This window comes from Empidonax traillii, unplaced genomic scaffold (assembly GCF_003031625.1).
Source record: "Empidonax traillii isolate 1590-97213 ecotype Southwest subspecies unplaced genomic scaffold, ASM303162v1 scaffold516:size646513, whole genome shotgun sequence".
Lineage (NCBI taxonomy): Eukaryota > Metazoa > Chordata > Aves > Passeriformes > Tyrannidae > Empidonax > Empidonax traillii.
Window position 1 is genome coordinate 544,228 of NW_020955709.1, and position 27,857 is coordinate 572,084.

General features: G+C 53.0%; 2 protein-coding genes across 6 annotated transcripts; both read left to right on the forward strand.

Annotated features, from left to right (window-relative positions):
• The first annotated feature begins 107 nt into the window (after positions 1-107).
• On the forward strand, positions 108-4,557 carry SNRPC (small nuclear ribonucleoprotein polypeptide C). Of its 2 annotated transcripts, none has more exons than XM_027896784.1 (6): positions 108-205; positions 402-444; positions 732-840; positions 2,109-2,201; positions 2,845-2,949; positions 4,185-4,557. In XM_027896784.1, the coding sequence occupies exons 1-6, from the start codon at positions 198-200 to the stop codon at positions 4,307-4,309; spliced, it is 483 nt and encodes a 160-aa protein (XP_027752585.1). In that variant the 5' UTR covers positions 108-197; the 3' UTR covers positions 4,310-4,557. The 2 variants fall into 2 exon arrangements, with proteins under 2 accessions (XP_027752585.1, XP_027752586.1); XM_027896785.1 differs by having other exon boundaries at positions 111-205; positions 2,112-2,201.
• Positions 4,558-4,961: 404 nt separating this feature from the next.
• On the forward strand, positions 4,962-27,823 carry UHRF1BP1 (UHRF1 binding protein 1). Of its 4 annotated transcripts, XR_003572680.1 has the most exons (22): positions 4,962-5,066; positions 14,345-14,507; positions 15,259-15,297; positions 15,752-15,843; positions 16,044-16,233; positions 16,451-16,591; positions 17,157-17,327; positions 17,866-18,043; positions 18,366-18,452; positions 18,590-18,754; positions 19,256-19,398; positions 20,159-20,300; positions 20,561-20,754; positions 20,974-22,514; positions 22,723-22,910; positions 23,363-23,514; positions 23,603-23,750; positions 24,356-24,627; positions 25,004-25,112; positions 25,307-25,422; positions 25,824-26,001; positions 27,071-27,823. XR_003572680.1 is itself a non-coding variant. In XM_027896767.1 (21 exons), exons 1-21 carry the CDS (start codon positions 5,023-5,025, stop codon positions 25,947-25,949), a joined length of 4,401 nt encoding a protein of 1,466 aa, XP_027752568.1. In that variant the 5' UTR covers positions 4,962-5,022; the 3' UTR covers positions 25,950-26,629. The 4 variants fall into 4 exon arrangements, 3 of the variants coding, with proteins under 3 accessions (XP_027752568.1, XP_027752569.1, XP_027752570.1); XM_027896767.1 differs by lacking the exon at positions 27,071-27,823 and having other exon boundaries at positions 25,824-26,629; XM_027896768.1 differs by lacking the exon at positions 27,071-27,823 and having other exon boundaries at positions 24,362-24,627; positions 25,824-26,629.
• The last annotated feature ends 34 nt before the right edge of the window (positions 27,824-27,857 follow it).

Genomic DNA, 27,857 nt, shown 5'->3' on the forward strand with positions numbered 1-27,857 from the left:
CCTTCAAACCATCATGACGTCACGCTCCGCCATGCAAATGGACTGCGCAAGGCTAGCCGGGAAATCGCTGGGGTTTTTCCTCCATAAAATGACGTCACTTCCGGGCACTACGGCGGCCGGCGAGGGACAAGTGGGGGCGCTGTGTGATTGCGTTGTGCGTGTGTGCGTCACTTCCGTGCGGCGGCGGCGGGAGCATCATGCCCAAGTGAGTGCGGGGGGCCCGGGGGAGCCGGGCTGGGGGGACCAGGGAGGACCAGGGAACGTCCCGAACCCAGCCCAGCCCAGCCACGCGGGGCTGGTCCGGGGGCACCGGGGAACGAGCCCAGCCCCGCCCCGCGGGGCCGGCCCGGGGCTCACAGCGCAAGGGGGGGGCTCTCGGTAACCGGCTTTTCCCTCTGCAGGTTTTATTGCGATTACTGTGACACGTACCTCACCCATGACTCCGTGAGTACCGAGAACATCTAAATAAACCGCCTGAGACATCGTCTGGTGACATAAGTACTGTCACCTGTTGTCTCCGGCGCTCCCAGCGGGCAGGGACGTTGCGGGGAAGGCAGCTGGGGGGCTCTCGGGGCACCTTCTGCTTAAACTGGGGGTTAGCAGTTATCACACAAAGGTGTTCCACATCGTCCGTGCTCTGACTGGGCACAGAAACCAAGCTGCTTTGTGCTGATGTGTTTAAAATCACACCAAGTCCTCAGTAATCTCTAGGTCTCCCTGATCTTTCCCAGCCCTCCGTGAGAAAAACCCACTGCAGTGGCCGGAAGCACAAGGAAAACGTGAAGGACTATTACCAGAAATGGATGGAGGAGCAAGCCCAGAGCCTGATTGACAAAACAAGTAAGGCCAATCCTTCCGTGACCCCTCTGCCCTCCCCTGCCCTCCTCTGACTATTCTTCTCTGCTCCCACCTCGACTCCTTCTTGCTGCCCTGAGGAAGTCATGAGTGAAAAGTTCACTTGGAATCTTGGTCTCGATCTCTTCAGAGTGGGCTGCCCCAGGGAGCCCGAGAGCTCTGCCCATCCCTGGAGGAGTCCCAGGGCTCTGCCCACCCCCAGGAGCTGAGGTTCCCTACCCAGGCTGGGGGCAGTGTTTCTGTCTGCTGGTGTCCTACAGGGTCACACAACACACTTGTGCTCCCTGGTGGTGACTCCTTTGTGTGAAGAGCACAAATAGGAATTCCAGAAGATAGGAGAACAGATGTTAAAGTGTCTGTGTTGTGGTTTTCACGCACAGGGGTTGCTCGCCCTCTGTTCCCAAGGGATATTTTTCCCTTGCTCCTAAAGGCGTGACTGAAGCATGTCAGTGTGTTCTGTGCCAGTTCCTGGGGCCCCGTTCCCCTTGCTTTCTGCTGAGGAATGGTTCTCTCTGTGAAAGCAATACGAACAGCAGACTGGCTTTGTGGCAGCTCTCCTTGGATCACAGGGTATTTCCAGTTGGAAAGGACCCCTCAGGATCACTGCCCCCCCTCCCAGGTCCGGGCAGGACTGCCTAAGACTAAGCCATGTGGCTCAGAGCATCACCCAGGTGCTCCCTCAGCTCTGGCAGGGCTGGAACCATGCCCACTCCCGGGGAGTGTTCCAGTGTCCCCCCACCCTCTGGTGGAAGAGCCTGTTCCTAAAACCTCCCACCTGGGCTTCCCCTGACGCATCCTCGTTCCGTTTCCTTTTGCCCATTTTCCTTGTGATGCCTCCAACCTTCCCATCTTTGGCTTTCCTCCTGCTCGACCCCAGCCTTTCGTATCTGTGCCCTCCCCCTGTTCCCTGCTCCCCGTCCCTCCCAGCCCTTGCCCTGTTGCCATTCCAGCACAGCATGTCCTGTGGAGCGCTGCGGATCCCGCCGTGTGTGTGGTGTTGCTGTCCCCCGCTCGGTGCCGTGGGGGGTGTGACAGCCCTGGAGCTCCCCGGTCCCCGCTGTAACAGTGCTTGTCTCCAGGAGTGCCAGTGGTCCCTCCCGCAGGGACGTGTCCGGAGCCGGCTGCATGACGCGACGTTCTCTCCGCGGGGCATGAGCGGACGAGTCCCCGGCGCTTCCTCGGCCTAGTAACTGGTTTTTTTTTCCCTGGGATTCTTTCTTTCCTTTTTTTTTTTTTTCTTTTCCCCCCCAATGTAGCGGCTGCATTCCAGCAAGGGAAAATCCCCCCGACGCCGTTCTCGGCACCTCCTCCGGCCGGAGCCATGATCCCACCTCCGCCCAGCATCCGTAAGTCTCGCCTGGCACTTTGAGACTCAGACCGTGATCCTCCTGAGATGTGTGGCTTGTGGCTTCCACTTGGAAAGAAAAGTCCTTTTAGCTTGAAACCAAGTCAAACATTTTGAGCTCGTGCTGCCGAGGTGTGGGGGAATTCTGTGTGGGGGCGGTCCAGCAGCACCCCAGTCCTTGGTGCTGTCTGATTTCAGGGATGCTCAGTCTGTCAGTAGCAGTGAGAGCCCCTCCATCTGTGGGGGCTCCTGTGCAGGCAGCTCCATCAGAACTGCCAGCGGTGGGTGGGTTTGAGTTGGGTTTTTTAAACAGAAGAATTTTGATAGCCTTTTGCACATGAGCTGGCAAAGGGCCGACAGCCCTCCCAGCCCCAAGTCCCACTGTTGGGAGTGGCAGTTCCCTGCACTCGGTGTGCACTGTTGGAGTTGGCAGCCAGCATATTCCTCTTCTGGATCGTCTGGCACCTGGAATCAGGGCTGAGGGTGAGGGAGGCAGATGTAAAGCCACCAAGGCCTTAGTAACGGCCACCAAGGCCTTAGTAACGGCCACCAAGGCCTTAGTAACGGCCGTGTGCTGTGAGAGTGAATAACTGCACTGCCTGTGGGTGTGGCTGCGTGCAGTGTGTAACTGTCTCTTTGTCCAGCTGGTCCCCCCCGGCCCGGGATGATGCCGGCCCCACACATGGGGGGGCCCCCGATGATGCCAATGATGGGCCCACCCCCCCCGGGGATGATGCCGGTTGGACCTGGTAAGTCTGGGATGGGGGAACTCTGTCGGGGTGCTGGGAGTCTGGGGGTGTGTCCTGACCCACTGGTGACAGCTGTCAGGGGCAGGGCTGGGCTGGGGGCTCACTCTGGTCACACCTCTGTCACTGTTAGTCCCCTTACTCCTGGCTGAGAGTTACCAGCCCTCCCTGCACATCTGAAATTATGGCTCTGGGAAGCTGGAGCTGCTCTCCCTCTGCTCTGAGCAGTAATTTTTTAAGAATTTGGTGTCTGCAGCTCTCAGGTTTTGCACAAGGGGCACGTTTCTGCACTAAATGAATTTCACTGTTTAAAATGTCTCAAGATAACGTGTTCTAGAGAAATAATGTGCCTGAAAAAGCTTTTTTTTTGAACTGTAAAGGCAAACTAAAAGGTCTTTCATCCATTCCACTCCTGAGTTTCCTGGCATTTGAAGAATTCTCAGGGGATGTCTTCCTGGAGCATTTCTCAGAACAGACCTACAGGAACACACACACGTGCACTGAGAGTAGTGAAGTGTCTTTGCAATTACTGTTTTGTGGTAGAAGGTGTTCTGTAAGTGTTTTTAAAGGCACAAGATAAGTGCACAGTCTGCAATATTCAGCAGCCTGGTGAAAATAAATGGCAAAGTGGGATGGAAACCATTATTTCAGGGCTGTGCAGTGAAGCCCCTTGTTTTCCCTGGCCGTGCTGTTTCCCAGCTGGAAGAGGTGCCCAGTGGTTGTTCGTGGGCACATGAGAGGGTTTTGCAATGCTTTTCTCCAAACAAACTCTCCAGATCAGTACTTAAGCTCATGTGTCTGTCTCTCTTGTCACTGGAAATAACTTACCAGTGAATACTGTCAGGGTGGGTGTATAACCTAGGAGCTTGGTTCCTCCTCTGCCGACAGCTGAGCTCCTTCAGGAAATAGAATCCATCTTGGCATCTTCCAGACTGGAAGTTCCTGGATGGAGGGAGAGAACCTGCCCACTGTACAGTTTGAAACTCCTCTCTGTGAGGGTGGGCAGGCCCTGGCACAGGTTGCCCAGAGAAGCTGTGGCTGCCCCATCCCTGGAAGTGCCCAAGGCCAGGTTGGACGGGGCTTGGAGCAACCTGGGCTGGTGGAAGGTGTCCCTGCCCGTGACTGGGGGCTGTTAATAGATCTTTAAGGTCTCTTCCGACACAAAGCATTCTGTGTTCTGTGGTGACTGGGCAGTTGCTGCTCCCAGTGTTCTCTAACATCCCATCTTTCCCCGGCAGCCCCTGGGATGAGGCCGCCCATGGGAGGACACATGCCCATGATGCCGGGGCCCCCGATGATGAGACCCCCCTCCAGACCCATGATGGTGCCAACCAGGCCAGGAATGACCCGTCCAGACAGATAAAGGTGGAAATGGAGCTGCCTTTTCATATTGGGATCTTCCCCATGGCAAATACCACAGACCCATGTCCTTGGGGTTTTGTCCTGGGTGTGTGCAGGGGCTTTGCTGTCACCTCAGCATGTGGCCTGGACACACCCTGCACTGACTGCTGGATGGGGTCTGGCTTTTGGGGCGTTCTTTTTAGTTGTGTTACATTTTATCCCCCCAACGAGTCATAAAAATAACAATAAAACATTGATGTTGTTTCCATATGGACTCTGAGCCTTGTTCTGGACCCTCCCCTGGGGAAGGATAGAGGTGGGATGTGGTGGTGGGGCAGCGCTGGTCTGGGCTGGGGGGCTCAGGCTGACGGCGGGGGTCCCGGGGCGGTCCCTGGGGCTCCCGGGAGGGTGTCCTGGAGTCCCGGGAGGGGAGCGGGTTCTCTGGGGCCGCCCCTTCCCCGATCGCGGCTGCGGCGGGGCCGGTGCGGGCAGAGGCGGTACCGGGAGGGGCGGTCGGTACCGGGAGGGGCGGTGCGGGCAGAGGCGGTACCGGGAGGGGCGGTCGGTACCGGGAGGGTGGTGCGGGCAGGGGCGGTACCGGGAGGGGCGGTGCGGGCAGGGGCGGTACCGGGAGGGGCGGTGCGGGCAGGGGCGGTACCGGGAGGGGCGGGCGGAGCGGGGCAGGCGGTGCGCGATGGGGTCTCGCCGCCCGCGGGCCTGACCTGCCGGCCCGGCATGGCGGGCATCATCAAGAAGCAGATCCTGAAGCACCTCTCCCGGTGAGGTTCCCGCTCCCCACCCTCCTCCTTCTCCTCCTCCTTCTCCTCCTCCTTCTCCTCCTCCTTCTCCTCCTCCTTCTCCTCCTCCTCGTCCTCACGGGGGTCTGGGGGGTGAGGGCCGGGCCTGGTCGGGGGTTTGGGGACCGCCGGACAGCGCCCTGGGGAGCTCCCGGGGGGGGTGAGGGTCGCGGGAGCTGCGGAGCCGCCGGGCCTGGGGGTGTCCGGGGCTCGGGGGTGCCGGGCAGTGGGCTCGGCCCGGCCCGCGGGGTCCGAGCTCGGGCCGGTGCCCTTTGTCGGTGCCCGGTGTCGGTGCCCGGTGTCGGGGCCCGCTTCCCGGTGTCGGTTCCCGGTTCCCGGTGTCGGTGCCCGGTGTCGGTTCCCGGTTCCCGGTGTCGGGCCGGCCCTGAGCGGGGCAGCGGCGTTGAGGTTCGGGAGGCGGGTGGGGAGCGGGGGCAGCCCCGGCAGGGCCGCTCGGGGGCCGCTCGTGTTCTCGTTCCCGGGGAGGTTCAGGAGCAGGTGCTCCCTGCGCGGAAACGCGGCCGCAGCCCCGCTCGGGTCGGGCCTTTCCCCTGCCCCGGGACAAAAGGCCGCCCGTGTTGTGTCACGGCCGGGCAGGAGCCGTGTCGGAGGGGGCAGGGGAGGGCACAGCACCGCACTCTGCTTCTCCTCTGCGCTCTCCGAGCTGAGGGTGGGCAGGTCCTTCCCATCTCTGCTGCTGGAGACGCTCGGGTGCGGAGCGAGGGGCCCGGAGTGACCTGTGCGAATCCTGGCCCTCTGGGGCTGGAGCTGAGTCCTGGGGATGTCTGGAGCCCCACACCATCCCCACACACCATGGGCTCGGTGCAGGGTCTGTGTGCTCGGAGTCACCAGTTGCTCGGTGCTCCAGCTCCCCTGGCACTGTCCTAGACAGAGGGTGATGGAGTTGCTCTGGGCGCTGGTTTAAATGGAATTCTGCGTTGGGTCTGGGATTTGGACATCCCACACCTCCGAGTTTTGTCTTATTCCATCTCGCACCATTGTGTCACATTCAATGCAGATTCATCCTTCTGGTCAGGAGGCACTGAAGTGTTTATACCATGGAGAGGTGGGTGAGAGCAGTTCTTAATGGAGGATGGAACAGAGCTGGACTTTATCCCTGGGTGCTGCTCCTGTGTGTGTTGTTCTCATGGACAATTCTCTTTCCGTACATAATACACTTTTGCAGGTGCTTTTCCTTAATTTTGCTTTTTGGTCTCCCTTACCTTGTGCTGTTACACCACTTTCCTGCCCCAAAGTGCCCCTTTTTCCCTCCAATTGGGCCTGTTGTTAATGTTCACCTGTGTCTCCTTTGGGCGGTTCCAAGGAGGACAAGGAGTCCCAAAACATTCTACCTGTTTGCCTGCTGGACTTCTACCTGTTTACCTGGCTGGACTTTGTCTTTTGAGTGCCCCTCTCTTGCACAAGGATTGTGCATGTTTTGCAGAAATGCAGTTCGAACACAGTTTAATGGTATATAAAAAAGATGAAGCTGTTTCCGTTCTGGTTTTGTTTCCTCTAAGTACCTCGGCTTCACCCTCTCTTTGGGTTTTCTTTCAGCCATGCTCATTTGCCTGGAAGAATTTTGCTACATGAATCATTAATCTGCCTTTATTTTGTGCTCACATTTGCCTATGAAATAATTCATTGTTCGTCTTGTTGTGTCTCCATTTGAAGTCAGTTCTGCACGGGGTGTGTTTTTGTTCTTTCTCTCCATGGAAATTTTCAAGGAGCAGTCGGGAGAGGGGCAGCAGGGTCAGGGAAATGTGAATGAGGTGTTTCACCCGGCCGTGCCGGTGATCCCATGTCACGTGTGTGACCGGGTGGCCGTGGTGGCGATCGGTACAGCTGGGCTTTGCTCCCTTGTGAAGGTATTTGGGAAGGCTCAGCCTGTGTGTGCTTTAGCAGCTTAAATTCCTAGAGCAGGAGAATCTCAAAAGTTGTGGAGCTTTCACCATCTGTGCCTTTCACTCCTTTGTCCTATATTTAGCTTGGAAAAGCAAATAGATTAGGTGGTTTCACTTCTTGCTGCTTCCAGGCAGGCACAGTGCTGGTTCTCAGGGGGAGTTTGGAACCAACATCAGGAGCTCCCTGTGAGCCCCTGGGGATCAGCCCCTCTGCTGGGCTGGGGGGCCCTGTCAGCTGCCTGGGCATCGGCTGCTGGTTGTGTATGTGGTTGTGTTTACCAGCCTGTCATTATTCACAGAAGCACATCTAATGCTTTAAAATAAAACCGATGAGCTGCCTTTGCCTCTTCCTGGTCTTGTTTGAAGGTAGCTTCTTCTCACTGTTCTCTTTAACCAGTGTTGGTGCAGCCACAGCAGATCCTTGTTCTCAGGGTGTGACAAAGGCTGTGTTTATCCACAAGTCCACTGCCCCAACTATTCCATATACTACATCTGTGTTTGAGATCTCAGCACTGCAGTGGAAACCCCTGCCAAAATTACTTTTATTGAATTGCATCGGGGAGGTTTATCCCCTGCTGCCTCTAACAGCTGCTTCGTGACGTTCACTTTTGGTACACGTGTTGAAGCGTGTGAGCTTGTGGAGTACCAGGCGTCCAACAGCACACACGACATGGCTCTCAGAGGAAATGCAGCACAGTCCTGCTGCTGGGAAGAGATAAAAGCTGGTGTCAGCAGAGGAACAGCGGGGCTGGGGCTTGGGAGCAGGTCTGAATGCAGGGGAAGGAGACCACAGGTGTGTCTCGCTGTGACAGGAGCCCTGGAGAACTGCAGCTGAGGAGAAACTTTGGGAACCTCTGAAAGCAGGATGAGAAGGAAGCAGAGGAGAAATGAGAGAGGAGTCGGCTGAGGTAACACCAGCAGAGGTGTTGCCAGAGAGGAAGACCAGCACAGGAAACAAGACCTGTTTGCTGAGGAGAGCACAGAGCTGGAGCCGCTGCTCCGGACAGACGTGTAACAGATGTACACCACAGAAATTAGGGGATATCAGGCTGTGGATCTGGCAAACTGTCCTCAGGACAGTATGGAGCCACCTTTTTGGGTAAGTAAGATGGGCTTTAGAATAGAGTTAAAAAATCCTGCTAGAGAACAGACCAGTGGAGCTGCCTGGGAGAGTGTAACACTGAGGTGCTTGTGAGTGTAGGTCAGGTACTTGGCCAGGAGAAACAGCCTTGTGCAGCTCCTCATAATAGTGCTGCACCTTAGTGGAGCTTTCCCTCTCCTTCCCAGGGATTGCATCGCACATCCCTTTTTCCAGGCGAGGTTGCCTTGCTTTCTCATCTCTTCCATTTGCAGTTGCACCAGTCCTTGCAGCTGATGAAGCTGCTGGGAGTGGGTAAGTGAAGAGCTCGGGAGGGTCCACGATGTATCTTTAGTTTGTTCCAGATCTGTTTGGCAGCAGGAACTCGTGGGTGTCTCAGCGTGCGCTGAGCGGGGAACGCGTGGGCTTCTGGGGGCTGCTGTTTCCCAACTTGGATATGAGGATCTTGGAATCCCTTCCTGGCCCTAAAGATGCCTTTGGCATTACCCCTGCCATGCAGTTGTGCTTCTGTGCCAGCACAGAGATCTGAGAGCTGGCTCCCAGGCCCAGCCCTGTGCTGTGCCGGTTCCTCAGTGGGCCTTGGAGCTCCGTGCTCAGAACTGCGAGTCCAAAGGCAGGCATGAAAGACAGAAGCAATTCTTGAGCCAAGAACATGGCATTTGGTCTCTTCTGTTCAGGAATCGTTAGGATGGGCTCTGGGGCTTGCACCGGGCAGGTCAGGCCATGTCACACATCCTTTGCCCAGCACAGAGGGGAGGGGAATTCCCTGAGTCCAGTGAATGCTTTTTCCCCTCAGTTCTTCAATTTCTTGCCCAAACACTGCAGTTTGGATGTCGCTGGAAGAGAGCAGAGCCTGAGTTCCTGTTTGCTCTGTTTGCTTCCCCCTTGTCCTGACGTGTTTTGCAGCATCTCTGCGTGCTCGAGTGCTCTGCTGCAGCTGTGCCCTTGCTGCAGTCACAGGATGGCACATGCAGCTCCTGAGGGCTGCTGGACACCCTCTGAGTTTGGAAGAGCTACCACTGCAAGAGACATGTGCTTACCATCAACCTTCAGGCTTGTCCCAGCCTCCTGACCTTGATTATAAATTAACTGGAAGCAATTTAGCGAGCATGGTGGGTAAGGAGGAAAGCAAGGAAATTGCATTTGGGAATGGCCCGAGGAAGGTACAGAAGCATGAGTGATTTTAGGCAGCAAGAACCCTGCCTGGGACAGAGGCTCTTCACTAGAATTGAGACCAAGTTTGCAATTTTGGCTTTAGCTGCTTTATCCTCCTTGGGTGATGAGGGAAATTTTTATGATGATCTCTAAGATGATCACTTGCCTAAAATAGCTGTTGCACCAATGGGAAGTTCATGAAACCACAGAGCTGCCAGCAGTTAAACACTGATAAAAACCCCTGTTCCTTTTCCATCTGCAAAGCACCCTGTTCCCACCATTCAGCGGGGGCCTTTGGGCCAGGTGATGGTTCCTTTGGTGCCCCCAAGCACATGGTGGAGTCCAGGGCATGAAGCAGCTCGTGGCAGGACACCGTGAGGCAGTTTATGAGTCTGTCACGTCCCAGCAGTGGCTGCACCAGCACCAAACCGCTGGCCTCGAGCTGTCTCTGAGTTCTTCTGTGCTGTGCACAGCAAGGCACAAAAGGCTGGATGCAAACCCTTTACTCGATGTCTTTATTTGGAAGTTTCTTATTTTCCCAATACATTTTGATGGCTTTTTTTACTTTAAAAAAATTGAATATCAAGAAATCTTAATATCAAGGCAAGATACAACCCCAGCTATGGATAAAGTAGCACACGTCTGCCACTGCTTTGTTCAAGACAGAGTGGGAGAAGGGAGTGGGCACAGACCAGATACGATATTTTCCCTTCACAGAGAGTCACCTCTGAGGTCAGGGTTGCTGTGCTGCTCTTTGCCAGGGGAACTGAGTGGTCAGTTTTACAGAGCATGTGTCAGCTGCTGGGTGCAAGGCACTTGCAAACACTTCCCCTCAGCTCGAGACACGAGTGTGCCTTTTCTGGGATGCTGAATAGACGCTTGTTGCAGCAGAAATAAACTGCACTTCAGCAGCTCAGGAGGAGAATGTGGCTGGAGCTCCGTCACAGCAGCTTTGGGTCTGCAGAGCTGTGTGTGGAACCTCTCCAGAGCCCTTCAGCCTCTGCCATGGGAAGGGGCTGTCAAACAGGACTCTTCTCATTGCTCTTGTAGTGCCTGAGCCCTTGCCTCCTCTGCAGCTCTTCAGCTGAGTCTGAATGATGTAATAACCTGTTAGGTTCTGCAGGTTGGGAACAAAACTGCAAATTGGATTGCAGGACGAAGAAGTGGGGCTTTGGACTAGTGCATGTATTTTTTGTTTCTCCCTAGTTTTCTTTTGTGTATTATTATTTGCTTGAGGTTTAGACTTGGGAAATTCCCTGGCAGCTGCTGAGGGTTTTCATTCCAGATTTGGGAGCATGGGGCAGCTGGCATTTAAACTTCACTGGGTGTCCAGCTGAGGAGCTAGAAATAGTAAAGCAGCCCCTAAGCGAGGTGGAGTTCAGCCCCTGGCAGAGACCCAGCCTGTCTCCTCCTCTCAGGTGGGTTCGTGGTTCGCTTTCCAGGTCTCCAGTACCCGGTGTGGTGCTGGTGGGTGTGGACCCAGGAGCACACCTGGTCTGGAGTGTCTCAGCATTCGGAACCTTTTGGAGAAATTTCTGTTCGGAACAAGAAAGTGTCCTCGAGGCCTGAGGGAGGCTGTAGGAGGAGTGAACTGATGTTCTGTTTTGTGTAATGATTCAGACTCGTGTCTTATCTACTTGGAAATGCTGATTTTCTACTTGGAAATGCTGATTTTTCCCCTGCAAGTTTGACTTCGAATTGAAATCCTAAGCCTTTTTCTCTTAGCCATGTTGTATTGCAGTAGGTAACACGTAGCCAAGACAACTGATTACTCATCAGGATGTTTTGTTTGGCTTTGGGTGGCTGAGAGGTCCAGCCTTTCATTCAATGCAGTTGAAGCCTGGAGAAACAGCAAGCTGATAATGTGAAGCCATCAGCAGTGGCCTGTGTGTACAGGGCTGTGAGTGTGCCTAAATCCACCCTGATAAGGTGTGGGACAGGCTGGTGTTGGGCATGTGGGAGCAGTTTGCTGTGTGACTGAAGCAGGAGGAAGCCGAATGTGCTGGACTGTCCCCAGGGGAAGGTGTTCCTGCCTCCCGGGATATCTGGGGCACACAGAGCTGTGCACAGTGTGCAGCTGGAGATAGAGGAGGTTATAAATGTGGTGCTTTCTGTCTCCTAAACAATTGGCAGGCTTGGTGTTGATTGAATTCCCTTAAACTCTAAATGGGTTTGTGCTAAGTGGGGGTGATACCAGCTCTGCTAGATCTGGGCACCATCTCGTGCTGTGCAATCATCAGTCCCATCCTCTGCTAATTCAGCGTGTTTCTCTTCCTCCTCTGCATTCCTGTCCTTGTCTGCAGAGCAGCTGTGCCTGCTGTCAGGCAGAGTGGGTCCTGCTTAGAGCAAAACCTCGAGGAAGTAAAATGGCTTTTCTTTTTGAAGAGGCTTTCATTTAGCTCTTCCTGCATGGCTTCGAGGCAGCTATTTTTTCCTTTTTTACAGAAGTGTTGATCACTTGCCCAATTTTATTTCCTTCGATGTTTTTTTTCAGTTAATCATCAGAAGTGTGTGTTGCAGTTAAAGCTTCCACTGTTGCCTTCCTTGAGAGTAGCCCTGATTTGGGAAGTCACTGACCTGTTCTTTTAGCAGTTCTGAACCTTTTGTTCAAGTGAACCTGCTCTGTGGCTCCTGAGATAAGAAGTTTGAACGTGAGGTGAAATGACCTGTCACAGAGATTTTTGAATTGTAGAAGGTCTTCCCAAGGAAGATGGAAATCCCACTAAATGTCCTGTCCAAAACCAGACCAGGCAAGACTGGAAAAGGTTTTAGGAAGAAGCAAATCTGCATTGGTCAGAATATAGCTGTTGAGGTGGTTTTTTTTCCCATGTCCAATTGCTGTCCTTCTGCCACAGTCACTTAAATTACATATTTGTGTTCCAAAACAGAAAATCCTCATTTCTTCCCTTGCTGTGACTCTTGTGAAGGCAAGAACCTGGTTCTGCAGCCGTTCCTGGGCCCTCAGCATTGCTGGGCTGATTTCACATGGAGCTCACCAGTTCCCCCTTCCTGCCTTACCTGTGTTTGGAGGGATTTCCCAGCTGCTCCTGCAGCTGTGGCTGCTGTCACGAGCCATACCCTCACTTCTGCCAAGAGATGATGCTTGTCATTAAGCAAAACCAAGGTCACTGGTGTACAGCTAATTATTTCTCCCATATGCTGACCATAGTGGTGAAGGTATCAATAGAAATGCAGCGTGGAGCTGGGAGTGGTGGCTGGAGAACCACGGGGAGGAGGCTGAGGCAGAGACGCTTCCTTGACTACATGAGAAGAGGGTTCCTGGTCCGTGTGGCAGCAGGGTGATCAGACATGGATTTGAGGAGAAGTTTCATGATTTCAGATGTCTTCTGACATTGTCTGTGCGTTGCTTGGTTGGAGACAGTGTGGCGAGACAGCTACAAATGCAAACATAAATTTATTTATGATTCTGGCCTGGCTTTGGGCCAGCAGTCAGATTGGGCCTAACTCCCTGTTGCAATCAGTGGGTTTGTGGCCTCTGGATATACAGGCTGAGGAATGGGGCATCTGTTTTCAGCAGTGACATCGTGTTTTGATATATATTCAAGCTGATAATTAAGCAAATAGATTTTCAGGGTTGACTTTTGCCAGGGTAATCCCAGTAGGCTCTAAAGGAGTGCTGCCCTGTGAGTTTACTGGCTCAGTGCTGCTTGGCTTCCGTTAGGCTTGCAAAAAAAACAACAAAAGAAGTGCCAATATCCTCCCATGTCAGTTCCCAATAGCCACTGTTTTCATTCTGCTTTCTCTAAGCCAGCAGTCCCTGCTGCCAGGAGGATGCTGTGGCTGAGGTGAATGGAGTGAGCCTGCCAGCAAACATCCACCGTTGTCTGAACTCGCCGCTCCTCCTCCCCAGAACTGACCAGGGTGGTTCCTCTTGGGAAGCTGTGCAGACCTGGCAGGTGTGAGCTCCAGGTCTGCAGAACTCTGGAAGGAGTTCTTCTGTAGAGTCTGGTAGCACTGGTGGTGGTTTTGGTACCCGCTCAGCAGGATTTCTGCAGCCTTTCCCTGGAGATGGTGACAAATAGTTATTTGGTTTAGCTGGGTCGTGTTTCATACTGGGCTCTGCAGTGTCCTGTTTCACAGCTCTGCTGTTCTTCCACTCTGTGCTGGTGTTTTTGATACGCCTACACACTAAATAAAAGTGATGCCCTGGATCAGGCATGTGCTTGTGCTTTTCCTCTGCATTACCAGCTGAAAGCAGCTTTCCCTCTGAGCACGCTTATCCCAGGATGAGGATCTGAGCCCAGGGCTGATCCCTCAGTGCAGGTGTGAGAAAGCTGCTCTGCGCCTCAGCCACTCCTACCCTGAGCTGATCCCTGCCCACAGCAGCCTGGCAGCTTAAGGGCTTTGTATCACCTACCTGTCCAGGCTATGTTTGGTTTATTCCTCATACCCAATCCCAAGTGGACACGATGCCATCAGCTTTCAGCAGAGCTAGTTCTCTGACGCAACACAAAGATGCTCTTGTTTGCCTCTGGAGGTGTTTGCTCTAATTCTCACCCGTGTCTGGGGTTGTGGGTGCTCACAACAGGACTCCAAGCACTAATCACACACTCTGTGTACCCCTGCAGCTCCCAGCCAGCAGAGCAGCTGCTGGAACACACTCTAGAATATGCAGTTTCTTGCTGAGAAGTCGGGTTGTCCTCCACCACCTTCCTGGGTGTGTTTAAACACTGATGATCTTTTGCTTTCCCGGGTGAAAAGAATCTAGAGAATTAAACTGCACACTGCTGACGTCGTAGTTCTGGGAGGATAAAACTGCTGAGCTGTTGCATTTAGGCTTTGGTTTTCTTTTGTTTTGTCCTAGTGCAGTTTTGCTGGTTTCCAGGATCCAGAGCTTTAGAAAGAACTTTCAGTTTCTCAGAGTTAAATTTGGTTTAAAACAAAAAAGTCCTTCAAATGTCAAAGTGTAGAGATGGGGTTTTTTTCTGGAACAAACAACATGCCTGGAGTTTAAAAGTGCCAGAAGGGGTTTCACGAAACAGCAAACAGATTCTGGTATCAAAATAGCCCTGAAATGCTCCTGCAGTCACGGCAGCTTCACTGGGGGCTGTTTTTAGAGTTTTCTCTTTCTTCTCTTGTAGGTTCACCAAGAATCTCTCCCCGGACAAAATCAACCTGAGCACATTGAAAGGTCAGGGGCAGCTGACCAACCTGGAGCTGGATGAGGAGGTGCTGCAGAATGTGCTGGAACTGCCCACCTGGCTCGCCATCACTCGTGTCTACTGCAACAAGGCCTCGATCAGGGTGAGCGGGGGGGCTGCACCCGGGGCCCCATTCACGTGGGTAAAGTTACCCATTCACAGGAAGGGATTGTGCACTTTGCACGCTGGACTCTTACAAATTCTTCCTCCTTGTACTTTTTAGAGCGAAAAGTGTCTTTCTTTTAGCTGATGTGAACTGCCAGATTGCTTAATTGCAGTTGGTACTAACCATCGCTGCAGTACGGGAATGTGACAGTTTTTAGGATGTCAGAGAGACTTTCTATAAAAGAAATAGGGTTCTACTCTGCCAAGTGACAGTAAAAATGAGTTTGTCTTACTCATCTGATGTGCTCTGTTTTTAGAGTCAGATCTGCTCAGTTTAGTAACAAACATTTGTTCTCCCTCCTACAAGAACTGCAGAGTGAGTGTTGCTGTATGAAAATAAAATGGAGCCTTTGGTTTGTGCACAGTCTTCAGAAGAGTTGCCTGACTTCCAGTAACAGCAGCAGTTAGGTGTAAACTCTTCAAGGCCAGGAATGTTCTCCATAACAGAATTTGACCTGCAGAATATCTATTACTCGTGACGATATCTGAGAGGCAAAAGCTCATCTGGGTTTGTAGATCTGATGTCTGGAATGTCTTGTCTGTGTCTCCGTTTGACCTGGATACAATGAGGCATTGTGGACATTTCTCGGAGAAATGGGGCTCAAAGTTTGGTCTCTGGTGGTTTCCTGCAGTTTCTGAAACTTTCCAATGCAAAGATAACCCTTGTAACCTCAACTTTATCTTTTCAGATCCAGTGGACAAAGCTGAAAACACACCCGATCTGCCTGGTAATGTTGCCTCTCTTGTCCCTTTCTTTTCTTCCTCAGTCTTTGTAATCTCTTCTACTTGAGAAAAATTCTGCAGAGGAGAACCATGAAGGGCTCGAATTTTCATTTGACCTGAGTCCTCCAGGCCCTTAGCACATGGGGAGCACATAGTCCTGTTTGGCAACGAGTGCCCTCTCATGAGATCTGCATTTCAGTGCAGGATGGAGCCAGATGAGCTCTCAGGGAAGTCCAGGGCAACCTTGTGCCTGTTTTTGTTGTTTGTTTTCCCCAGTTCTGGGGTTTTGGGTTACCCAGCAATCTGGGCACTGATGGTGTGAGAGCTTTAACATGAGACTCTTGGAGAGGCAAGAGACTCCAGAGTTGGTTGTCCCTGCGCTGGAGTCTCACCCCCAAGGCTGGTGGGCTCAGCTGGAGGCTGGGTGTGGTGTTGAAGGCTCCCATTGTGTCTCTGCAGTACCTGGACAAGGTGGAGGTGGAGATGAGGACGTGCGAGGAGCCTCGACCGCCCAATGGACAGTCCCCCATTGCTCTGGCTGCCGGCCAAAGGTCAGACCCCGAGCCCTGTGGCTTCTCCCTGACATCCTGCTGGGCTGTGGGGCTGCTGTTCTCCCTGAATCACCTCCCTGCACTCAGGTTTAAGTGCCTCTGATGTTGCTTCTAAACCTTGGAACCTCTGTGTGTGAGCCCTACCTGTGCCAGGCCTGTTGTCTGACAGGGGGTGACATGGAGGGCTCTTCTCTTTGCAGTGAATATGGCTTTGCTGAGAAGGTTGTGGAGGGGATGTTTATTGTTGTCAATTCCATCACCATCAAGATTCACTCTAAGGCCTTTCACGCTTCTTTTGAGCTCTGGCAGCTCCAAGGCTACAGTGTCAACCCCAACTGGCAGCAGAGTGACCTGCGCCTCACCCGCATCACCGACCCACAGAGGGGAGAGGTGAGCACTCGTCCTGCCCTGCCTGTCACAGCCCCCACTGGGACCACCCCGACCTCGGGGCGCCCAGGCCGCTGTCAGAGTTGGGTTTGGATTGGGATCCTGGAGGAAAAGTGGGATGAGTGATTTTGTGTGGCCTTGTTTTATTTCACATCTTCTGAGTGATTTTTATTAATCCTTGAAGTTGTGAAAATCTCCGTGTTTTTCTCCTCCCGGGCAGGTTCTGACATTCAAAGAGCTCACCTGGCAGACACTGAGGATAGAAGCAGATGCCACGGACAATGGTGATCAGGATCCTGTCACTACTCCTCTGAGACTCATCACCAACCAGGGGAGGATCCAGATCTCTCTCAAGAGAAGGGTGAGAGTCTCCTCCATGCTCTGCAGGACACAGTCTCGCTGCCTGGTGCAGTGATGATATTTCCTCCCACATTCCTCAGCAGCCCTTCTTTCCCTTCAAAAATGCCAAGCCCAAGCTGGTGTGTCACTCCCTGTTTTCTGTCAGAGACAGCTGTGTCCTTACCAAACATCAAAGCAGTTTATTTCCCAGGGGGGGATATCATGGATGGAGCGAGTTCTTCAATCTGTTTCAACATCCCAAGGAGAGCTGTCAGCTCCATTCTGGGAGTTGAAAGCCTGGCACCCTGATTTTTAGCTGTCAATGGAAATGTGATGATTAAAAAAAAAAACAAAAGAAACTGTCTCCTTTTTTTTTTTTCCCTTTTCTTTTTTTTTCCCCAATTTTAAACCAGTGAGCAGTTTGCCTCCTAAAGAGAAGGTGTCTTTGCACCTGAGAGGAGGTGCTGTGGACATCCAGCCGATAACATCTCAGAGGAGTTTCAGAGCAGCCTCCCTTCTCTCTGTGTTATGAAGGCTCTGTGTCTGTGGTGGCAGTTTTTGAAGTCCCTGTCTCCTCGCTGTTCCAGACCAAAGATTGCAATGTGGTGGCCTCCAAGCTGATGTTTCTCCTGGATGACCTGCTGTGGGTGCTGACGGACTCCCAGCTGAAGGCAATGATGAAATACGCCGAGTCTCTGAGCGAGGCCATGGAGAAATCTGCTCAGCAGAGGAAAAGCTTGGCTCCAGAGTCTGTACAGGTGAGTGAGTTTGGAAGTTGGGCTGCCAGGGGAAAGGGACAATTTCTACTTGTGTGGCATCTGTCCCATGCTCACAGGGTATCCCTTGATGGGAACACGTGGGCTTCCCTGGTGTCAGGTGAGTGTCACATGGACTGTGGGCTGATGAGGGGTAATGAAGTGACCAAAGCAGTGGGATTCATTGCCAATAAAATATGTTTTCCAAGTCAAGGATAAGGGAAGATGAATATTGCAGTTGGAAGCTCTGGGGAAGCAGGGATGTGCACATAGTACAGTGAGATTGCAGAGGAGGGATTGGGAATATTTGGCCCTTTTTGCTCAAGAGTCTTAAAGCATCTTTCAAGAGAAGTGAATTGCAGCTGGCAGAGCCACAGACAGAGAGTTTTGCTCATGAAAACGTAGGAAAGGGAATCCCAATTCAGTTTCTGTAAACTGATACCTTGCAGGCTGGAAGAGGGCATAAATTGCTGAAGTGCATTATAACCTCTCTGTTTTCCCCTCTCTCTGAGTTCTTACCGAGCTTGTCTCTCTCCCACAGGTCACCCCACCCGCTCCCAGTGCCCAGCAGTCCTGGGCCCAGCCCTTTGGGACCAGCCCCAGCCCCAGCAGCATCGGGCAGTACTTTGACAAGCACGACATGAAGGAGTCCTCGTACCACCTGCTCATCTCCCGCCTGGACCTGCACATCTGCGACGACAGCCACGCCCGGGAGGCAGGTGGGGAGAGCAGCAGCACAGGAAAACGTCACCCCAGGCAGTGGTTTTCTGTCTTGAAGGGGATTGGAAAGCGACAGGGTGCTGCAGTTTGGGATTTGAGGTTCTGGGTCTGGTTCTTACCATATAAATGTAGGCTGGTTGTGTTCAGGTGTCCTTGCCTAGGACAAGATTTTGATACAGCTTTCTAAAGATGGTACCCTGATCCTGGCCACGGGGTCAGTCAGTCAGGGGTGGCAATCAGAGCAACGTAGTTGTGATTTCTCCTGGATCAGGACTCAGATTGCAGGGCTGACCACTGTTTTCTTTGTTCTGTTTCCCACAGGTGCTCTGAAGCATGGGATGCTGGGAGGTGCCATCCAGCTGACCTTCAGGAGGATGGCTTTTGACTATTATCCTTTCCACAGGGCAGGTAAGGAGCCTGTGGCCTCACAACTTGAGGAGGGGGATGAAAAGAGAGTTTGAAGAACAGTCCTCCTCTATGGCTTCAGGCAGAACTAGAAGAAAGGAACCTCAGTTTTTAAAGCCAGGATGTTTGCTTTCCTGCAGGAGATGCCTGCAAGCATTGGGTGAGGTACAGTGAAGCAATGGAAACACGGGGACAGTGGGCAAGGAAGTTGGTCAGTGAATTTCAAAGCAAGATTGAGAAGCTTTATGAAGAAATGGACCCTGCCTTTGCCAGGACTCCCCTTTCCCCCTTCAAAAAGAAACCAGGTAATGCTGTTTGATAAGACTAGTGAAGCAGGAGATGGTACCAATTTTGCTCCATCCAGCAATATCTCTAGTTGCCCCTCCCCAGTTGAGTAGGCTGATTTGTTGATGCAGAAATCCATAGCACTCTAAAAATCATAAATAGAATGTCAAAGGAAAGTGACTGTCATCCTGGGGCAGCTCTGCACAAGGATGGATGGGCTGCAGTGGTCCCTTTCCCAGCTTATTATTGAGTTTCTCTGTTAGTGAGTTTATAAGGATGAAATGAAGTTCTTAAGACCTGGCTGAAGAATGTGTTCTCTTGCCACAGAGCAGACTCATCTTTCACAGTGTTCTTCCTTCAGAAGTCCTGAGGTTTTTTTCCTGCCCAGCTGTGTTCATCTGTTTCTAATTTTGGGGCTGTTCATGCTGCTCAGTAAGCACATGGCTGTCAGTGCTGATGGTGGAGTTTGATGCGAAGGAGGTGACTAAAACCCTGCTGGTTCTGCTTGTCTATCCCCACAGACGCCCCACAGAGCCCCCACAGGAGCCCCCCGGAGAAAGGCCGAGCCCCTCCCACGAGTCTGCCCCGGCTCCGGCACCCGCCCTGGCACCGGCTCCGCTCCAGCTGCGTCGTGGTGCGCGTGGACGACCTGGATGTGCACCAGGTAGGGAGCTGAGCGGGGTCTGGAGATGTCCATGGCATTTTTAAAAAAGAAATTTAATCAGATAGGATTGAAATAAATCATTCAGATCCCACCTCATCCGAGACAAACCGAGCCCTGCCCAGGGAGCCCAGATGCCGTTAGGATGTTGGATATTAAACTCGTAACCCAAGTATGAACTGCTGGGAGTTTTCATGTTCAGAGGAAATTGCATAACCACAGGTTTCTGCCCTCTGTTCATATCTAAGCTTGCACCAAGCATTAGGCAGGCCCAGCATGAAAGTTCCCATATCTTTGAAAAGTCCATGAGGATGTGGATTTTTGACAGAGGATAAGTCCTACCTCAGGCTTTCTGACTTGGGACAGAGCATCCTTATCCTGGATCAGGCCCTACATCCCTGTGCCCTGTATCCTCTCCAAGAGCTGGTTTTGCTTTTTGCAGCACCAGAAACTACAATGGACTCACCAACGTGCTGCTGGTCTTGCAGACACTGTAATAGATTTCATTCTGATTGCTCATGTCACCTAATTCTGCTTGTCATGGCTCTTACTAGCAGTGACAGGAGACATAAAGAACTGAATTTCCTCAAAGGAGAGGAGCTGGCAATATAAGCAGGTAGAAGAAATCTTTATTTTTATTTGAAAGCAGCGTATGTTTGATGTGTAAGTCAGGTGGATTGAATACAGGTGACTGTGGGGTTACTGGGACACTTGGGTTTACCATGTCTGAGTTCTGCACAGATGCATTCCATTGTGCTTTCAGGTTTCTACAGCTGGGCAACAAAGTAAGAAACCCTCCACCCTGGTTTCATGTAGTAGAAAATTCTTCAAACTCCCTGACCAGGTGTCTGCAATCCATATTGAATTCACAGAGTATTACTTCCCAGACAATCAGGACTTTCCAGGTAATACACCAAGGTTAGCACCTTCTTCTCTAAGTTTCCTTAAGAATCATCAGTTCTTAGTTGTTTAGGTGTGCTATCCCTAGATATTCTCTGTCCATTTTTGTTAGTTTCCTGATGTTTGCCTCCCTAATTTTAAAATTTCTTTTGTCCATGGGAAGGTGGGATAAAGTTTATGCATTGGTGCTGTCAGTGCAGATTCTGCACTGAGCTGCAGAGACCTGAGGGGCCTTTTCTGCTCTTATTGATCTGTTCTGTTCTAGTTCCATGCCCAAACCTGTATGTGCAGCTGAACGGCCTGATTCTCACCCTGGACACAGCAAGTGTGCTCTGGATCAACCTCTTCTGCCTGGATCTCTATCGCAGCTTGGAGCAGTTCAAAGCCATCTACAAGCTGGAGGACTCAGGCAAGCGTGACGAGCACGTTGATGTCCGACTGGACGGCTTCCGCCTGAAGGTACCGTTCTTTGCCTCCCTTTCCCTGCCTTCAGTGTTCTCTCCCTTCCTGTTGTGGAAGGAACATGAGACCAGGACATAGCTGGAGTCCACAGTGAGGAAACAAGCGCTCTGACTTCCCTCTGTCTGCCCCTTGTGTTAGTCTGGTTTGGTCTGTGGGCAGTAAAGCAGGTGCTCAGGTTCTCGTGCAGATAAGGCAGTGTCTCTCTTCCCTGTGTAGCTCAACATCCCGGTGGATAAGAAGGTCACGGACCATCGGGATCGCCCGCAGAGCCTCTGCATCGGCACGTCGGAGGTGACGGCCACCAACACCCGGCACGCCCCGTCCTGCGGCTGCCAGGACCTGCAGAGCCTCTTCCGCAAATTCGCGGGCTCCGAGTTCTTCCACGCCAGCTACACCGAGTTCCCCCGGTGCCAGGGCAGCTTCAGCCTCCTGCACACCCTCTTCCTGCGCCATGCCTACCACGTGGATGACAGGCCTCGGAAGCAGCCAGGCCTGCCCCAGCTGCTGCACAAGCCCTCTGCCTCTGAAGATCTGTGGTCTCTGAATTTCACTGAGCTTTCCCTGGGCTTCGAGGGGGCTGAAAGCTCCAAGGGCAGAGCCCTGAGCTTTATTGACCCATTTCCCCTTTCCATTTGGGCCTGCCTGCCCAAGAGGTGGAGGCAAGCTCAGATATCTAAACGACAGGAACTGGCTGCCTCTGAGGTGAAAATCAAGCCTTCTGCCAGCTTTAACAACCACTCAAAGAACGAGAACCTTCCCAGAGAACACGGCATTTGTCAAAGATCAAAGACTGACCAGGATCTGAAGAACATCTACAAGGCCCCAGAAACAATGGATGTCTTGGGAGAATCTGACTGTGAAGTTGATGATGGAGTAGACAGTGAAGAGCTGGAAGCCTCTGCTGATATCCACGTGCTCATGTCCTCATCTGTTCATGTCAAAGTTCGGCTCAACCACTACCAGTACTTGGTGCTGCTCAGGATGAAGGAGGTCCTGCAAACGCTACAGGAGCAGCTGGCCCAAGATACCCAGGAAGTGACTGGGTGTCCTTTAGATCCCATGTCTGCTTGTGTGGGAGTTATGTTCCACAGTGCTGAAGTGGCCCTGCTCATGAACCCTGCTCCAGGGTCTGTCCTGGAAGCCAGATCCCTTGACTCAGACACAACCAGCCTGATCGAGTCCGAGCTCTCGCCTTCAGACAGCAAGGAGGGGCTGGTGGCCGAAGAGAAGGAGCTGAAATCAGAGAGCAGCTCAGAGAAGGGAGTGTGCAGCAGCTCGGAGCTTCCAGAGGACAGTGGGGTCGGGAATACCAGTGCCAGTGTCCTGCCAGAGTCACTCCCGAGGTCTGCGAGTGACGGAGCTCTGAGTGCAGCTCCACGTGGTAAGGGCACAGAGGAGAAGGGCTTGATAGAGGAAGCACATGAAGCTGTGGAAGCCCTGGTTGCAGAAAGACCAGCAGAGACCAGCAGCCAACCTCAGAGCCCCCCTGCTCTCCCTTCCAGCCCGACCTTGGACGCGCAGCCCTCGGGCAGCGGAGGCGTCGCCCTCGATGTCCAGGCAGAGCTCATCCCCCTGAGGAACATCGAGGTGGAGCTCTCCAGTGCTCTGCACATCACCAAGGATGCCACGAAGGAGGCTCTGCATGTGACAATGGACCTCACCAAGGAGGCCATGTCCCTCACCAAGGACGCCCTGAGCCTGAGCCGGGACAGGATGACCTCCACCATGCAGAGGATGCTCTCCCTGCCCCCAGCCAGGTGAGCAGCACAGGGAGAACAGAGGCTTAACTGCTCCCCTTCTTCCCATATCCTTTGGGTTGGAGATGGGTTAAGTCTTCACCTCCTGGAGCTGGTCTGAGGACACTAAAGTCTGACTTGCAAGAGGCCAGAGTCCAGCCCAATATCCATTTAACCTGCAGGCTCAGCTGTCTGCCTTTATCACTGCTTTGTGTTGGTTTTTTTGTAGGGATTCTGTGCCCAAAGCAGAGGAGGGTGCAGTGACCCCAGGCGGGGGTCGGATGCGTTTCTTCTCCATGAGGAGAACCCCGTCCCAGCACTCCTTCGATGCCACGTCCGTGGACGGGAGCGGCCCCGAGGACGGCCTGTCCGTGGACAGCGATGGCAGCGACGGCTTCGTGATGCTCACGGACTCTGGTACAAGCCCTCTCCCAGTGATGAACAGCTTTGTGCTGTGGGCAACCCTTCCATGCTGTGTTTGTGTGGAATTGCTTTTGTTACTCCTCTGTTTTGAATTTCATCACCAGTTCCCCCCCCAGTGGCTCCTCCTTTCTTTGAGATGAGGAGTGTAAATGAGTGGGGGGGGTGACCCTGCACATAACAGCGATGTCCTGAGGCCATAGCAGAGCAGGGGCTGTAACTGGAGGGCGTATGGAGTGTTTAGGAATGGCTTAGGAAGGGCTGGTTGGATATAGGGTACTCTGGTCATCTTTCACTTCAACTCTGTATTGCTTAAACTCATCACAGCAACTGGAGAGAGCTCTCCAGAGGATGGTATAGGCGCAGAGGCCATGAGATTCGACATCAGGACTTCTCAAAACCAGAAAAAGAAATGGAATCGAGTTGTTTTTGCTCTTACTTCATTTCAGAACCCAGCTTGGACCCTCTTCCCTCGAGGCAGCTTCCCCAGGCCCACGGTAACACAGGCAGCAGGACAAGCCTGGTGGCCGAGGATGAGGGTGGATTGTCCCCTGAGGTGAACAGCTCCACATCCCAGAGTGAAGACCCCAGCCTGCAGCTGGTCAGTCCTGTGCCCTGGCACTGGGGTTCTGTCCCTGAGGGGTTCTGGAAGTTTGTTTTGGTCAACGAGCTCTTGGTGGCTGTTTCAGGTGTCTGTCCTCGTGTTGAAGATGAATGAGGTGAACTGTGGCATAGAGGCACGAGGGGATGATTTGTCTGTGGCTGTACAAGTGATGAACGTGGTTCCAGAGCAGCTGAACAACGTGGGGATGTGGCAGTATCTGCGTGGCTACGTGGGTGAGACACTGCTCTGGGACTCAGCTGCTTTTACAGCTCTGCTCTTAGAACTGGCTTTTACACCAGCCTTGTTCGGGGAATATTCCATTACCTGGGACCTCAGTGTTTGGGGTGGTTAGGATTGAATACAACCCACCTGTGAAGGTTCAGATTTGGCATTTCAAAGATGTTTCCCAAATGCCTACACAGTCAGGCTCTGTGGGGCTTAGTAATCACTGACTGGGATTTTTTTAATTCCTGCTAGGATGTATGAAATGAATTAAGAGCGAATAGAGCTATCTAGGGAAACCCTGAAGTTATTCCTGCTCTGAGAAAAATGCTTTTGGTCTAGGGTACCTCCCCAGGGCTAAACTCGAATTAAAAAAACCCAACCCAAATCCAAAAACAATCAATCCCCCACCTCCCAAATCAAGATAACTCCTAAGTAAACAAACCCCAGAGCAGCTCCAGCATGGATTCCTTTCATGTGAGAGATGTCAGCCTGAGGTCGCTGTGAGCCTGGCTGCTCTCTGCATCCTGGCAGAAATGGGCTCTCCACGATGCCCTTTCTGGGTTTAGAGCTGGCTCGTGGTGCCCCGCTCTGCAGTGACTCCTCTCTGCTGCAGCTGCAGGAGCCCCGGGTGTGGAGGAGCCTGCAGACCCCGTGCCCAGCCCGGCCCAGCCTGAGCTGTGCCTGCGCCTGGAGGGGGGTCCCTCTGCCATCGCCCACTCCCCGCTGGCCGAGCGCAACGGCTTCCTGCGGGTGCTGCTGCGGGGCTGCGACACACAGCTCTGCATGTCCTCCCTCACCGGCCTGGGCCCCTTCCTCGAGGATGAGATCCTTCCAGAGGTGATCCCCATGGAGATAGAGGTGGTGGATGCCAAAATCACGATGCAGGTGAGTGTGTGGGGAACCAGAGAGTCCTGCCGGGATGGCAGCCAGGGCAGAGCTCACTTGGAAGATTCTGCTTGGGAAGGGACCCCGTGGGATTGCCAGGGGCCTCTGTAGAGCTTCTGTTTTCCTGAGGCTGGTTTTGCTTCTAAAAACTGTCTTAGGGATGAGCAAGGAACCCAAGGGAACTGTTGATTACTACTCACATGCAGCCCTGTTCATGCAGCCAGGCCTTTCTGTGGGGTGGGTGCCCTTGGTGAGCTCTGGCAGTGCTGCTGATCAGGAATGCTGTTCCTGAGGAGGGTGCAGGCAAGGGGAATCCTTTCCAGAGGGCCAGAGCCATCACAGCAGTTCATCTCCTCTCTGCTTTGTGTTTTCCCAGGATGACAGCCCCCGGGTGTATCCCACCTCCCCTGGCCCTGTCCCCATCACCCTGGCCGTGGATCACGTTGTCGTGAGGCGCAAGGATGACGGTGTGTTCTATCTCACAGGTCAGCAATGTCCAGGAGCTGGGTTTATTGTCCCTCTGCACCCCCAGGCTGTGCTGGAGGAGACTGGAACTGAACGATGGTTGCTGCTGGGAAGGATGGGTTCTGGGGTGGGAGAAGAAAAAAAGTTATTCTTTTTGTGCCAAGAGCCCTTTTATGTGGATGTCCACTCCTGAATGTGTTCTGTTGCTTTCCAGCTCCCCAGGGGAAGGACTCACTGAAAGAGGAAAAACCTGTGTCAGTTCCTGAGGGGCAAAAGGCCCCAGCAGAGCCTGTCTTGGCAGGCCCAGCAGCAGGAGCACATGGGCTGCAGGTGAGTCACTGCTGCCTGTTGCTGTCTGGACAAGGAGGGAGCTGTCAGGGGGCTGGAAATTCTCCTTGGCCTTCATGTGTTTGCAGTCCCTGGCAGGTGTGGTGAACTGCAGGCAGAGGCCCAGGGGAGCAGCCTGGGCCTCCTCTTGTGGGAGTTTTGAGGAGTGAGGGCACCTTGCCCAGCATAAACTTTCCTGTTCCCTTTTAGAAACCTGGTTATTTTTTCTGATTGGGTCCATCTTCCCACTGTGTCCAGTTCCTTGTTAGAAAAACAGGAATCTCCCACAAAGAGAAGTTGTGTCACACCATGTAATTAATCTCAAAAGCTCCTGCTCTGGTTCTCCTCTGAGCAGGTCACTGTGCACCTTGGAAACTCTGCCTTGTTTTGTTTGTCTCTTGTAGCTAAAGCAGGTGCCAGAGTTGCAAAGGGAGCTGCAGACCATGAAACTGGCCCTTGCAGAAGCCAACATGGACAAGGCTCATCTTCTGCAGGAGATCAGGAAATACAACCCCCTGTTCCAGCTCTGACAGTGCCAGCACTGCCAGGGAGTGGGGACCAGCACCAGCACCGCCAGGGCAGGTTTGGTCACATCGCTGCCCAGCGGGTCTGACTGCAGGGACTGAGACAGCGGGGACTGCAGAGGACTCGGGAGAGGGAGGGAGGCCTGGCTGAGACAAACGGGGCAGGAATGAGGAGTTTTCTTTGCTGTGTTCTGGCAGTGCTGCACTGAGCAGGGCACTGCTCAGCCTGCCAACACAAGGTCAGATGTTGGGGGGACATTCTGTGTCTCCTCATCCTTTCAGCCTTCACCTTCCATGGTGACATCTGGAGAGGGTCCATGTTGGGGTTTCTGCTTCTTTCACCCTCCCTTGTTGTGTTCTTGCCCAGTCCTGCCCACCAAGGGACATGGCAGGAGAAGGATGGTCACTTCAGCACCTGGGGAGTGACAGGACAGGGGTGGCAGAGGGCTCAGGGCTCTGCTGGCTCCTGGAGACCGGGACAGGGGTGCAGAAGGGATTTCCCCCTGTGGAGTGAGGGGATACAGCTGACTATCCCCTCAAGAACAGGGTCAGGATAGTAAAGAAATCCCTTCAGATTTCTTTTTCTACCACTAATTCCTTGTGTCAGACTTAGTCCAGTTCATTCTCACTTAATCCCACAACATTTGGCTTTATTGATGCAGAAAAACAAAGGAATTAATTCCTTACAAGGCACTGTTTAAGTTTACTATCAAAGAACAGGGGTGAAGGAAGTTGGTTCAGTCTCAGAAGGAGACTGTAGTTTTTGGGATGCAGGTTGTCCTCAAAGCTTTGTGTGCTGGAATTCCGGTGGGGAGGGGGAGCAGCTGTGACCCCTGAAGAAGGAGCTGCTCCTGCAAGGCCGTGGGGGTTTGTCAGCACCAAGTTCCTGCCTGGGGGAAATCCTTCAGCAGGGCTCTTGGTCTGTGGCCAGAGGGGGCTGCCTGGGGTGGGACACATTCCAGAGCCCCTGGCCAGGCCTGTTCCCGAGAGGAAAAGCCACCTGAACTGGGGGTCAGTGGGCACTGCCCTCCCCAGCCCTCAGCAGTGAAGGCAGTGCTGATGTGCCAGACCCCTCTGCAGGGAGTAACTGAGCAAGACAGGAGCTGACAGAGCCTCTCCAGATCCGGGTGCTGTTGGAACACACCCCTGTGAACTGCCCAGAGCCCACGAGCAGAAGTTGGACTCTGCTTTGCCAAACCTTTGTGCTGCTCCTTCTCCCCTGGGGAGCAGGAGCTCCAAGACTGCTTGCCTGAGGTGGAATGCAATGGTATTCCTGCTTTTTCTTTTCTAATTGCTTGAAAATGGGAGGTTTCTCTTCTGCTTTTTCAAATTTTCAGGATGTTTTGTTTGAGTGGGGAATGAGTGGGGTGCAAAGGGTTTGTTCTGCCTTGGTGCCCACCTGCAGGGTCCCACAGCTCCTACCATGTGTGCAGGCTGAGCACAGCTGGGGCCAAATTGTTTACAGCAAATTTCTTGCTCCAGCAACTCAAGTCAATGGGTTTTATTGAAGAATTCAAGCATTTGCTTTGCTCTGAAGTCCCAGTAAAAAGGACTGTAACCCAAAACCCACAGGCATGGGAGGACAAAACCTGCAGGATCTCCATGGATCACAAGTAGCAAAGTTTACGTTGTGGAGCCCCTTATTTAAGGACTCATCCTCTGTTCTGGTGGGAGCCCATGGAATCCTGCCCACCACAGGTGCTGTGGGAGAGCCCGTGGCCTCAGCACCTCCCTGGGGCAGGAGCAGCCCCCAGGGCGAATGTGCAAGTCTGAACTTGAATTTGAGTTTTAGCCAGTATTGGAACTTTTTTGCAGTTTGTTTCCACTGCTGCATTTATTGGTTCTATGAACCAGGAGCAAAATTAAACTCCTTAACCTCCTTCCAGGCTCAGGCCTTTTCTCCTCCCCTCTCTC